The following is a 14868-nucleotide window of genomic DNA, read 5'->3' on the forward strand; positions in this document are numbered from 1 at the left end:
AAAAAAAAAAAAAAAAAAAGATACTAGGGTCTATTTAGGGTGGAAATGGAAAGTAATGCAGTAAAACAGGAGTGGCTTGACTATGAGGTCAAACTCTATAATGGCTGAATTCTCCAAATCAAGTTTTGATTGTCTCTCTGGCTTCACTCATTATATAGCCCCTGGAATCAATAACGTTTATTTAAAGGCATAATGAATAGCAACTAAGTAATGACTAAGAAGGTAAGTAGCTGAATATCAGAGGAAGGAAGTATAGGTCCTTTGTTCAAGAAGGATGTTTAAAAAGGTAAAGGAATCTAGGACAAGGATCTTTTGTGATTAACGAGAATGTTCTAAAATTGGATGTATTGTGATGGTTGTAACTCTGTAAATTTACTAAAAATCACCGAATTGTACATTTGAAATGGTTGATTTTTATAGGTAAACTACATCTCGGTAAAGCTGTTGTAACAAAAAGAACTACAGGGCAATGCCTGACAGAATTAAGGACAAAGGAACTTATGGAGGAGGAAACAGCAGCAGAAGACAGAAGGAATCAGATAAATATGACACACTGGGTAAGAGTTAGAGTTGTTCATCTGACAGAACTGGATTCAAGCAGTTACACAAACTCGGGCAAAACACCTAATCTCTCTAAGCCTGGTTTCTATAGGGTTGCTGTGAGACTTTAAGGAGATAAATGTAAAACTCAGAAATGTACCAAACATGTTAAGTATTCAATAAATACTAGCTAATATATTATGATTATTACCATTAGAAAGTAAACTTTCAAATTTTTATTTCATTGAGTTTTAAATCAGATTTATTTATGAAATGCTTTTAACCCAAAACAGTATTCAATAAAAACACTGTTGTGAATGAGAATATTAACCTTTTTGTTTCTTTGATTTTAAATATTCAAGTCAACCACTAGCGAAAAAACATTTAACTTTATATAAAAGCTAATAAAAGATAGCAAACAGGGCTTCCCTGGTGGCACAGTGGTTGAGGGTCTGCCTGCCGATGCAGGGGACATGGGTTCGTGCCCCGGTTCGGGAAGATCCCACATGCCGTGGAGTGGTTGCGCCCGTGAGCCATGGCCGCTGAGCCTGCACGTCCGGAGCCTGTGCTCCGCAACGGGAGAGGCCATAACAGTGAGAGGCCCGTGTACCACAAAAAAACAAAAAAAACAAAAAAAAAACAAAAAACCATAGTAAGCAAGTTGACATCTCAAAGAGCGAAAAAAGATTCCCAACCAAAGAAATGAGTCCGAAAGAAAATACTGACATTAAACTTCAAGCATTAATCTGGAATTATAGTAGAAAACACTGAGAAGAGGAGTGAAGAAGCTCTCAGCATCAGCTTTTTGACTCATGGATTAATTATAAATGAACTCTGTCTTGGAGAGAATACAGCCCTAAATGCCACAGCAGGCACCAAGTAGGAGTAACTTTATCCAATTCACTGCCTCTGCTAACTACCAAAAGAAGCCAGCCCTAAACTCTGCAAACAAAGAAGTCATAGAGAGCGAAGCTGTCAATTTGGCAAGGTGATCAAAACAGAAGAGTTAACTTAAGGCTACTACACGCCAAATGTATATCTGAAATTCAAAATAGGAGTTAAACTCGTACATCTGCACTGCTATAGGATATAAACAGACCACTACTGCTAAAATAAATCCTCTGTTTTAAAGTCAGGCTACATTTTTAAACAAAAAGGCAACATTACAAAAACCTTTTGTTTTAAACTGAAACCAAATTATTGTTTGCCATGAAAACCATCTGACAAGAGTCAGCCAGCTTCACCTTTGACTAGGAGGATAATTTATCAATGCCAAGTCATGACAAATATCCTGTACACCAACTCAATTCCATCTCTCTGACTTCCTGACCCCCTTGCCAGGAACTCTAACCCACTCCTAAATAAAGGCTTCTACTTTTCAGAGTTAGATAAAGAAGCCACTGCTAAATATAACCATTTTCTTACCAGGTCTTGCTGGTGGCTAGAGAACCAGATGGTGATCCACAGGGGTAAGAATGAAGAGTAACATTCTCATTAAGAAGAAAAAGAGAAGAACTGGTGTTATCCCAAACCAGAAGTCCCTTGAAATGTCTTAAATCAGAATACTTCTCCAATATGCCCTCTCTCTATAGGGAATTGAGAGTAAGGAGAAGAGGCAGTGTGGTGGTTAAGTATAGAAAGAGTTGCTTTAAACAGTACAATAAGGAATTCTTTTCTTCTTCTGAAGGCAATTCTCTGTTGTTAAAAGGCAATTAAAAACATCATTCAATCATTTTTTAGAAAATATGTTTATCCCATGATAGTCCTTATAGTTAAAAGTTTAATAAACATCTTTTCCTCGCACTGAAGTTCTTTATTTACAAATGCTACCTACTGTTAAAAATGTATTCTTTATGAGAATACTCATTTCCACAAGAATCAATTGTGATCAATGACTATGAGATTTTTAAAATTTCATTTTATTTTTTAATTTATTTATGGCTGTGTTGGGTCTTCGTTGCTGTGCACGGGCTTTCTCTAGTTGCAGTGAGCAGGGGCTACTCTTCGTTGCAGTGCGCGGGCTTCTCATTGCAATGGCTTCTCTTGTTTCAGAGCACGGGCTCTAGGCACATGGGCTTCAGTAGTTGTGGCTCATGGGCTTCAGTAGTTGTGGCTCACGGGCTCTAGAGCGCAGGCTCAGTAGTGGCTGCGCACGGCCTTAGTTGCTCCGCAGCATGTGGGATCTTCCCGGGCCAGGGCTCAAACCTGTGTCCCCTGCACTGGCAGGCAGATTCTTAACCACTGCACCACCAGGGAAGCCCTGACTATGAGATTTGACAGAGAAAAGAAATGGCACCTAATTTATTTTTCCAAAATAGCATGTTAAAAATTCAGTTAAATACTAAAGTAATTTATAATATTCGAGAGTTGCCATAAAACACAAAACACTCCTAGTATATAACCAATTGTGAAGACTGAGAGATTAAGTGACTAGTCTCCCAAAGCACTGTAACCTGTAGAGCTTATTACAGAGAAATAAAATAAATCATAAAGAATCCCAATTGCTATCTAAAATTCTTCCTTCTTGGAGACCAACTTCTTACCATCTTTGCACGTTTTTCCATTCTCCAGGAGTTTAACCCCAGTTGGGCAAGCACACTGATAAAAAGGCTTGACTGGAGACATCAAACACAAGTGGGAACAACCACCATTATCAATTCCACATGGATTTGTAGCTGTCAAATATAAATCACAGTAATTAATACCAATGACTATGGATGACCTCCCCCACTCTAGATACACAAAGGTTAACAACCATAACATGAGCAACTCTGATAAACCAAATTATTACCAAATGCCATCCAGGTGCTTGACTACCAGACCATCTGCAAGGAAGGGAATTAACCAGTGAGAATTTACTTAGCATTTTGTATCCAAAGAGGAATACACAAGAAATAAAGCAGGATGTCCCTGCCCTAAAGAGCTTGCAATCTGGCCAGTAGGACAAGATTAATGAACAATAATACTGGAAAACAATACAAAACAACGAAACTGCTATCTTGCACATTTAGACTGTAAAGTCAGTATAGAGTTAAATGGGAAGGAAATCACTAAGGAAAGATACAGGACATGACTGAAGTCTTGAAAGGTAGGAAGAACACATAGGGGGACATTCAAGTGTGGTAAAACCACATGAATGAAGGCTTGGAGGCTGTACACTGGGTGAGATAATAAGGTGAACAGTGTAACGGGAGATTAAGGTTTGACTAATAGGAACTAAAGCTGAATAAGCACAGGGAGGGGAAAGTCTGTGGTGGAGGCACTGAGAGACAAGAAAAGCCATACTTTGGAAAGATTTACGTGGAAAAGATAAACAAAATGGACTTAAAAGGGAAAACTGAGAAGCAGAGATTAATTAGAAAATGTGAAGAAACTATATATAGAAAGGGATGGATTTAAATAATACTCAGAAAAAAATCAACAAAAGATGGAGATCAACAAAATATGAAAGATAAAAGAAAGCAATCACACATAACTGCAAATTCTCAAACTAGTAAAACATAAAGGATCAACAGTGTCATTAAAAAAACAAGAACAAAGAAATTCTTTCCTGAGGGCCAACACTGAAATAAAAAATTCACACAAGTGACTAAACATTTTCTTTTCTACAAAAGGGTAACACAAACATTTTAAAACATTTTAAAACATTTTTATGGACTCATGATCACCAGATTCCAATATGACACATTCAGTATTTGACTATCTCCCCCTAAATGGAAGGAACTAATACAAAGCAATGCATAATCCAAAACCCCTGCATTTTTGGCTATGGAATACAATCTGAAATACACTCAGACACATGCCAGACATTTATTTACACACCAGTGCCAAACACTTAACATTCTCGTATTCTTTTAAACCTAATTCTAGTCCTCTCTTACAAGAAATTGTTGTCAGCAGTCACAGCCCAAGTCATTATAAAGGATGGCCAGAAACAGAAGCAAAACTAAGAAAAAAAGGTGGGGGGATGTGCACAGAAAAGGTATAAGCAAGTATTTTATTGAAGTAACCTGAGGTACTTAAATTAACCAGTTAGATTAATAGAGGTTTCCATTCAAGGAAAGTGTTCAGTTTTAAACATACAATGAACAAAATCACTCATTGGAGAGAAATATGAAGAATAAGAAACGCATTTGTGCACAGCCTTAACATATGAGCTATCTCAATTTCTCATTTTATTTCTCTCTTCTTTACCTGCATACCCCCGGACTCAAACAAAGGGCTGAGGTGGTCTGTAGTGACAGATATCAGGTTACAAATGGTTTACGCTGTTGTCTACCCTGAATTATATTTTGACATTTTCCCTGTTTATTTCTTCCCACTACCTTTGGATATATCCTCCCTCCTCTTGCCCCTCACTAAAGCCAGGCATCAGAGTGCTACAAAGCTATTCCAACCTGCAATTTAAAAATCAAGATCACTTACCATTTGGCTGCCTCTGCTGGCTGAAGGCATGTATATCCATGGGAGAAAAGATGTTAGAATGGATTTCACGCAGACCCTCGCCAGTGTACTTGTTGCAAGCCAAAATGGAGTGTGTATTCCAGTCAGTCCAGTACAATGTGTCCTCAAATAACGTCAAGGCAAAAGGATGTGGAAGGGAACCTTTAACCACCGCCTGCCTATTAAACACAAAGAGAAAAACTCAAACGTTTCTAAATTTTCTTCTTTAATCAAAACGTCACCTCTCCCATTAAAATGGTCTTGCAGTCCACATTAACACATACAAATCCTGGATAACACATATGTTAAGGTCAAATACACCTATGAAAAATAAGACAAGGAGTAAATTCAAACGTATTTGAAATCATGGTGCCCGAAATCCTCAACCAAGCACTTCAGAATGGTTCCTAACTTGGCGGCAGGCTCCGGGTGCACTACAAGCTAGCAGACAAAGTGAAGGCCCAAGTATCAGCACTGCTGTCAGCTCCCATCTCCGCACTCACACCTTCCATCCTTCCACATAATTCATGCCATTGGAAAGAGAAAGGCTGGCAAAAAGAAAAATCCCAGGGTTTAGAGTTGGCCCTGGGAAGTAGTTTTAAATCGGCAATAGGTTTTTCCCTTCTTGATGTGGAAGAACAAAGAATCTGAGCCTATTTCTTCCATCACTTCTTATGGCTTTGATAACTGAAAAGTAAAAACATACACATGAGGCTGAAAAGTCATTCTGGTAGAGCTCTCTCTCTGAGGACTCCAGTCTTGCTCCAGCAAATGATCACCTCAGTTGGCTTTCTGCTATATGGCTAATCTCCACAAGCCAGGTAGCAAAAAGGAAGCCCAACCACCGCAGAATGTGTTCAAGAGACAAAGCAGATCCCCAAATTTCACAAGCAATGCTAACTATATGGAAGGAGAGGTAGAGAGCCTGATTAGTACTGAAGGCACAGAACTTTGCAGAATGTCATGGAGAGTTATGTAATTAGTAAATAATATAATTCTTGAATGATGAACAAACTGTGTTTGAGCCACAAGAGCAGTCAAGAAAATAAATGCTTTGATATTTTCATAAATCGCTCAGCTAGGAGAGAAAGAGGAAAATGTAAGCAACTAAAAAGAAATAAAGGATAACACATTGACAGAAAATCCAATTTTTAGGTCCCTGAGGTTATCTGATCTCTAACACCTAACAGATCACAGGTATACTAAATTAAATTTAAGAGCAGTAAGATAATTTTCATCTAAGCAGAATTAGCATCTGTTATTGTACATGGAATGGTCTTAGCCTAAGATGTTTTAAATCTGAGCCAGATTTTTAAATGACTGTACACAAGGTGAGCATGACTAGTTTATCAAACTTTCTATTTTAAAACCTCACACCTAGGCCAGCCTACATCACCACAACTTTCTCCTCTCTTTTAATTCTCACTTCCCTAGCAGATTACTTTCCCTCTCATTTCCCAATTAGAACGGTCACAATGACTACTTCTGAAGTGGTTTCTTCCACTTTTTAAATGAACAGCTTTATTAAGTTTACTAAAATGATTATGCTATTACAGGAGTGATATCATAGTTTAAGTTCAAATTTAAATAGGCCTGCATATTTCACACTGACGTTTTCCAAAATTCATTATGGTAAGACATAGAGTTCTGAGAGGCTGCCAAGAAAGTCAAGTAACATGACTGAAAAATAATAGTAAAGACGAAATTACTTAGGTTTTCATTAACCATCTTAAAGAATCACAAATTATATAACCAGATCTTTGAAAAACTCTGGGGAGAAAAAAGTCTTCTAAGTCCTTTGTATATTATTAAATAAAAAGTTAAAATTCACTCTAATGAATTTAACACAGCAGAATAAACAGATAGGAAAAACAACGCCTCCCTAAAAGATTTACTCATTTTACATATTGACTGAAAGCATTTATATACTGAAAAGAAATGAGACAGAGCCGAGTTCAAATGTCCCCTGTGCTTACACTACTTATTTCCACAAGCTTTGTTTTCCTCATCTGTTATTGGAAGATAATAACCTAACCACACTGAGTTACTGTGAAGACTAAATGATAACATATGCAAAAGCATTTAAGCGTTATGATTGGTACTTAATAAACATTTCATAAATGACTCCTCAATTTTAGGATGTATGTTTTCAATATTTTAGTATTTCTGACATAGGGATAATATTTTACACCTGAAATGAACATTTCATGTGCTGGTTTGTAAGTCAAAATAAAAAGCTCTTAAAATCAATAGCTTATCAGAATCAAGTAAATACTAGACTCTGGCTTATTTATATTAACAGGATCTCACACAACACAATATGACAATATGTACAAAATTAGGTGGACTTATTAGACACTCAGTGAACGCCTGATAAAATTAAATATCTTAAATGAAATATGTAATTAACAGAACTGTACAAAAAGCAGAGCTAAGAAGGCTATGACTCATTCTTGTCATATTCTTTGGTGACTTACCGATTTGTCCAGCCAATGGTGACTTGCTCTGAAACTGCAGACAAGTGAACATAGTCTTCACCTTTCTTCCCTCTGGTTGGGATTACCCCCCCGGAAACTCGAGTTACTTCAAGGAGGAGTTGATCACGGATACTGAGAACAAATGTGGCTGGCAAGGTCAAAGCCCAGTCCTTCAGTGGTATGCCACAACCAAAACAGGACTTGAAAAATTGATCTCTTCTACAGAGACCAAAGGAGAGAAACCGAGACCCCTACTGATGCTTTGCTTTAGTGCTGGCAACCTCTGAGCATCATCTCCTCCCTCTGTCTGTCATTTCCTGAGGGCTCACTCTCACCAGTACCGCCAAGTACAGGAGTGCACTCACCACCTCTTTCAGATTCCACGCCTGGCAGGTGCCTCTTTCAAATTCTGCACCAACCAGACTTATCCTTTATAAAACACCTGTACACTTGTATTCACTTTCTGTTTCTGAACCTCTTCCCAGAAGGTTGTCCTCTGCCCCCAACTGAGAACTCCCCACCTGTGTGGGTAATAAATCTACTTAGTCACACCAAAGCACTACTGTCATGAATTCTGACATCTGAACCTAACCTTGGAAGAGAGCTTCTCCACATCACAGTGAGGTTTTAATAACACCTAAAAAGATGACAACAGTGGTAGTGGTACAGTGTTTGAAAAATCTTTACAAGTCTTCCACATGAAAACAGAACAACTAGGTAGCAAAACCAAAAAACCCTTGGACAACATTTACAACAAATCTAGATGAAACAAAGCTAGATGAAAAGGTACTACCACAAAACCCAAGACACAAGAAGGAAAACTACCAACAGCCATAAGATCTCATTGGCATCAGCACTTCTGCAGGAGGAATCGGAAGGAAAAAATAGGGCATTCAGCAGATCCAGGAACAGGAGAACACACAAAATAGACAGCAATGGAAAGACAGGGAAACCAAACTGAGAACAGCAGCTGCCGAGGACTGGTTCTGTCCACTCAGAGAATGCAAAGAGTGGATGGTTGGTACTGAAGGGACTGGTGCACTTTAACCTACAGTGAACTCTCCAACTGACCCAACAGAGCTCCCTTACAGACAAAGGCCCATACTGACCATACATTACTGGGAGTACAATGAAAGTGAGGATGATAGTACAAGAGAGAGAATGGAAAACTAAGGTACAGAAAAAAGTGGGAGAAGGAAACAGAGCCAGGAAATCTCAGAAAGCAAGCTGCCAATTTTTTAAACACACACACACTCGAGAGTTCTGTGAAGTTACAAAAGTTATGATAAAAAACTCTGCCTTCTTCAACAAGTTCCAGAAAAACAATTTCAGGTGAAAATTTAAAAGTAAATTGAGATCAAGTCCATTAAAAAAGTTAATATTAAAAACAAAAAAAAAGAATAAAGAAAATAACATCACTAAAGATACTAAAATATGCGAGAAAAGTATGGCCCTAAAACAAATAGTTTACAACCTATTGCAAAATAACCTGAAATGCTTTAAAATCATATACTAGCCGTAAAAGAATAACACAAAGTACAATTTAAAACCTCAAAACTGAGGTGACAGAACTAACGAAAGAATTAGAAGTATAAGAATAAGTCACTTAAGAAATGAATTATCAACTAGAAATAACACAAACACAGGAGTAAATAAACATAACAGATAAGGAAACAGAAACAGCCAGTGAAAAGAAGGAATTTTTCTTTTTTCATGATTTTTTCCCGTTTTATTAAGAAATAATTGACATATATCACAGTACAATGTACAGCATGATGGTGTGAGTTAGACATATTGTGAAATGATTACCACATAAATTCAGCTAACATCCATCATCTCATACAGATATAATAGAAAGAAAAGAAAAAAAAAATTTTCTCCATGGGATGAGAACTCTTAGGATTAACTCTCCTATAACTTTTCTCTGTATCATCCAGCAGTGTTACTTACAGTCATCATGTTGTACATTACATCCCTAAGGAGGAATTTCTGAAGATCAAAAAGAAACAGAAAAATAGATTTTTTAAAAATAAAGATTTGAAGCACAAAGGACAGGGAAGAGAACAGAACTAATTTAGAGCAAAGAAATGACATCAAATAGTAACTCAAACCCTCAGGAAGAATTACAGGGTACCTGAAATGGCATATATGTAGGTTAATACAAAAGACTCTATGAATAATGTTTTCTCTTTTTCTCCTTTAACCTTTTAAAAACACCTAAGACTGTATAAAGTGATAATTATAACATTCCATTAGTTATAATAGAAATGTAATATAAATGACACTAATAGTACAAAGGAGGGGAGAGGAAATGGAGATACACTAGACTAAAACTTCTATAATTTACAGGAATTAACTTAGTATTTTACCATAATACAGATTTTGACAAAAGGAATATTGCAATCCCTAGAATAATCACTAAGAATATTTTATTCTCCAAACACTGTTTAAAAACATAAAAGGAATTAAAACGATACACTAAAAAATATCTACTTAATACAAAAGAAGGCAAAAGAACCAACGGAACAAAAAAAGACAGACATGAAAAATAAAATTAAAATGTCAGATGTAAACTCAACCATATTATTAACAACATTAAATGTAAACAGATTAAGCACCCCAATTAAAAGACAAAAGGTTGAACACCTTAAATATATACAGTTTTTCTTTGTAAAAAGAAACCATATATATATGGCAAAGGTTGTTAGACCGGGTAAAACAAAACAAGACTCAACTGTAGGCTGTCTACAAGAAACACCTTTTATATCCAAAGATCCAAATTCGTTGAAACTGAAAGGTTACAGCAAACAGTAACCATAAGAGAGATGCAGTGGTTCTATCAGACAAAATATATTTTAACACAAAAAAGTATTACTAGAGATAAAGCAGCACATTTTATAATGACAAAAAGTCAAATCATGAGGAAGATGTAACAGTTATAAACATACACAAATAAAAACAGAGCCCCAAACAAATGAAGCAAAACCTGACAGAACTGAAGGAAGAAACAGACAATTCAACAATAACAGTCTGAGATCTCAAAATCCTATTCTCATTAAAAGGTAGGACAACTAGACAGGAAATCATAAAGGATATGGAAATTCGAACATTAGGACAAGTATCAATTAATTTTAAAGACTGAAGTCATACAAGGTGTATTCTCTGAGCACACTGAATATCAAGAACAGAAAAATTCAGGAAATCCACAGTGAGAATTTTCTCATAGTTAAATTTTTCTAAATCCTCCCTCAATGTCTTCTAAGTAAGCAATGGGTCAAAGAAGAAATCCCAATAAGTTAAAAAAATATATTTTGAGCTAAAAGAAAATGAAAATACAACATATAAAAATGTGTGGGATGTCACCAGCCAGAGCAGTGCTTAGGGTAAATTCTATAAATTTATCCCTAAATGCCTGCATTAGAAAAGAAGATAGGGACTTCCCTGGTGGTCCAGTGGTTAAGAATCTGTCTTGCAATGCAGGGACGCCGGTTCTATCCCTGGTCAGGGAACTAAGATCCACATGCAGCGGGGCAACTAAGCCCGTGTACCACAACTAGAGTGAAGCCCTTGCACACATCGCAACGAAGTGAAGAGTCCACACGCCACAATGAAAGACCTGCGTGCTGCAACTAAGACCTGACACAGCAAATAAATAAATAAATATTAAAGAAAAACAGAAGAAAAAAACAGACTTCAAATCTATAATCTAAGCTTCAACCTTAAGAAACGGGGCTGTGGGGGGGTGGTGCTAACTAAATCCAAAGCAAGAAAATTTTAAAATATTAGGGTGGAAATCAAATGAAATATAAAACAGAAAAAGACAATACAGAAAAAAATAAATAAAACCAAATGTGGGTTCTATTAAAAGATCGACAAAGTTGACAAGCCTTTCACTAGACTGACAAAAAAAGAAATTGGGAAATTTGTGAATAAAATTATGAATAAAAGAGGGACATCACTACTGACCTTAGAAATTAAAAGGATTATAAGATACCATGAACAATTTTATGCCAACAAAATGGAAAACTTAGATGAAATAGAAACATTCCTAGAAACAAATTACCAAAACTCACTCAAGAAGAAATTAAATGTAAAGACCTAGAACAATTAAAGAAATTGACTTAATAATTTAAAATCTTTCCATAAAGAAATCCCCAGGCCCAGATAGCTTCATTAATGACTCCTGTTAAATATTTGCAGAAGAGGGCTTCCCTGGTGGCACAGTGGTGGAGAGTCCACCTGCCAATGCAGGGGACACGGGTTCGTGCCCCAGGCCGGGAAGATCCCACATGCCGCAGAGCAGCTAGGCCCGTGAGCCATGGCCTCTGAGCCTATGCATCCAGAGCCTGTGCTCCGCAACGGGAGAGGCCACAACAGTGAGAGGCCCGCGTACCACAAAAAAAAAAAAAATTTTACAGAAGAAATAATATCACATACTCTTCCAGAAAATAGAGGAAGAGGGAACACTTCCCAACTCATTCTATGAGGCTCGTATTACACTGATACGAACCAGCCAGACAGCACAGAGGAAAATAAACTACAGACCAATTTCTCATGAATAAACACATAAAAATCCTCAACAGAATATTAGCAAACTGAATCTAGAAACATCTAAAAAGGATTCTACGGCTTCCCTGGTGGCACAGTGGTTAAGAATCCACCTGCCAATGCAGGGGACACAGGTTCACTCCGCTCGCCACAACTGGAGAAAGCCCACATGCAGCAACAAAGACCCAACGCAGCCAAAAATAAATTTTTTTAATATTATTTTTAAAAAAAGAAATAAATAAAAAGGATTCTAAAACATGACCAAGTGAGATTTATTCCAAGAATGCAAGATTGGTTAAACAACTGAAAACCAATTAATAAAATTCACCATGTGTATAAAAAACAAAACCCCATGATCATCTCAACAGATGCAGAAAAAGTACTGGACAAAATCCAATACGCAATCATGGTAAAAACCGAAGATACTAGGAATAGATGAGAACTTCCTAAACCTGATTAAAAGGTCTCTACAGAAAACTTATAGCTAAGATCCTACTCAATGGCAAAAAAAGAAAAAAAAATTTTAATGATTTTCCCCAAAGATCATGAACAAGGCAAGGATGTCTTCTATTCAGCCTAAGACCTAGTGAGTACTATCAAGTAAGAATAAAAGGCACCCAGATGGGAAAGGAAGAAGTAAAACTGTCATTATTCCCAGATGACACAATTCTGTATGCAGAGAATACAAAAGAATTTAAAAGAAAAAAGCCTCACAGATGTAATTAATTCAACAAGGTTGCAGGATACAAGATCAATATACAGAAATAAATTGATTTCTATAGACTACCAATGAAAATACAAAAAGTGATACAGTTAACTAATATTTAACAAGGGAACCAAGAATATCCAATGGAGAAAAGACAGTTTCTTTAATAAATGGTGCTGAGAAAACAGAAAAATTGAAATTTATTAAATAATTCATTCACAACACCATAAAAAACCCCAAATACTTGGAAATAAATTAATAAAAAAGTGTAAGACATCATACACAAAATGGATCATAGATCTAAATGTTAGGAATTAAAACAATAAAACTCTTAGAAGAAAACATAAGTGTCAATCTTTGTGACTTTGGGTTAGGCAAAGATTTCTTACTACATCAAAAACACCTTTAACAAAAGAAAAAACTAATAGTTTGAACTTTATTTCTAAATTATATATCCAATGAAGAACTTGTATCTAGAATACATAAAATTTTTACAATTCAATAATAAAATAACCCAATTTAAAAATAGGCAATTAACTTGAATAGTGTCTTAAACATCTGAGCCTCATGTGAAGGAAGACTGAGCTACACTGTATTCAAGAGGATTACAGGCAGGACAGACTGAAGTAAAGTTAATAATGTATCTGGAGTAGAGGCAAAGAAGAAGCATGAAGGGACCTAAACCATGTCGGCAAAATCTGGTATTTACTTTTTCCAAAGTAATTATTTTCTCCTGATAATATAAAGAATACACATATGTTGACTATAAAAAATGTGGAAATAAAAAGTATATCTTTCTAGTCCTTTATTATGTGCATATGTACAATATGTACATGTATATACACAAATACAAGCAATTTCCAATGATCAAAGAATGGAAAACCTGGTTTCTTCTATAAATAGTTAAGGTACAGCATGAAACCAACTAAGACATAACAGGAAACCAACTAACCAATGGAATTTAGAATTAAGAATTTGGTAAAAATTCATTAGTTCTAAATAGTAGCCCCCAACAGGACGAAGGAAGACAGCTGAGCCAAACCAAGAAACAACTGAGGCGCCTGCACCAAACCAGGAATAAAGAGCATTTACCACCTATAATTACTGAGCTTCTTCACTGGGTATATATGCAGCAGGTCCCAAGGTCCTTGCTGCATCTTAGTAACTGTTAATATGCCCTGAGAAAAAATGGTTAATTTATGTATTTTGAAAGACTCCAACTCATCCTCTCATCTTGTTTAAACAATATCTGACTGTACTTTTTTTTTTTTTTGCGGTACGTGGGCCTCTCACTGTTGTGGCCTCTCCCGTTGCGGAGCACAGGCTCTGGACGCGCAGGCTCAGCAGCCATGGCTCACGGGCCCAGCCGCTCCGCTGCATGTGAGATCTTCCCGGACCGGGGCAGGAACCCGTGTCCCCTGCATCGGCAGGCGGACTCTCAACCACTGCGCCACCAGGGAAGCCCCTGACTGTATTTTTTTTACAAAAGTGAATTTTTGTAAATGCACAGCATTTACTGCATCATAATGACCCATCTTCATTTCACAATGTAAAGATTTTCAACATATTATTAAATATTGCTTTCACGTTAATTTTAAAGGCTATATAACACTGCACTGAATGGCTGTGCTATAATTTAAAAACCCATATTGCCAACATTCAACATTATATATTAAATAAGGTGTCTTTAAACATAAACATATATTTTAGAAATTATGTAATGATCAGTTGACGAAAATTTTTTGACAACAGTCTAGCAGGAAACTAATTCTGTATTTCTCCTTAGAGCAATGGTTCAGGGCTCACTATATTTCCATGTTCACAACAACTTTATAAAATTAACTACCATGAATCATGAGAATCCACTATAATTAATACTATGGAAAATATTCACTCTCACTAGTAAAGGAAAAAAACGCAAATACAGATAAAATATATTTTTAAATTTCAAAAAGGGGCTTCCCTGGTGGCGCGGTGGTTGCGAGTCCGCCTGCCCATGCAGGGGACATGGGTTCGTGCCGCGGTCTGGGAAGATCCCACATGCCGCGGAGTGGCTGGGCCTGTGAGTCATGGCCGCTGAGCCTGCACCTCCGGAGCCTGTGCTCCGCAACGGGAGAGGCCGCAGCAGTGAGAGGCCCGCGTACCGCAAAAAAA

The 14868-nt window shown here is 36.8% G+C and overlaps 1 protein-coding gene across 2 annotated transcripts in view; it reads right to left on the reverse strand.

Annotated features, from left to right (window-relative positions):
- LRP6 (LDL receptor related protein 6) overlaps nucleotides 1-14868 on the reverse strand; it is a 171218-nt gene that overhangs the window by 69152 nt on the left and 87198 nt on the right. For both annotated transcript variants that reach the window (XM_024733139.1, XM_024733140.1), the window contains exons 4-5: nucleotides 4966-5162; nucleotides 3084-3215 (exon numbers count right to left, since the gene is read on the reverse strand). In XM_024733139.1, coding sequence (XP_024588907.1) covers nucleotides 3084-3215; nucleotides 4966-5162 — 329 coding nt within the window. The remainder of the gene's footprint in view (nucleotides 1-3083; nucleotides 3216-4965; nucleotides 5163-14868) is intronic.

Source organism: Neophocaena asiaeorientalis, unplaced genomic scaffold, assembly GCF_003031525.2.
Source record: "Neophocaena asiaeorientalis asiaeorientalis breed wild unplaced genomic scaffold, Neophocaena_asiaeorientalis_V1.1 scaffold150, whole genome shotgun sequence".
Taxonomy (NCBI): Eukaryota; Metazoa; Chordata; class Mammalia; order Artiodactyla; family Phocoenidae; genus Neophocaena; species Neophocaena asiaeorientalis.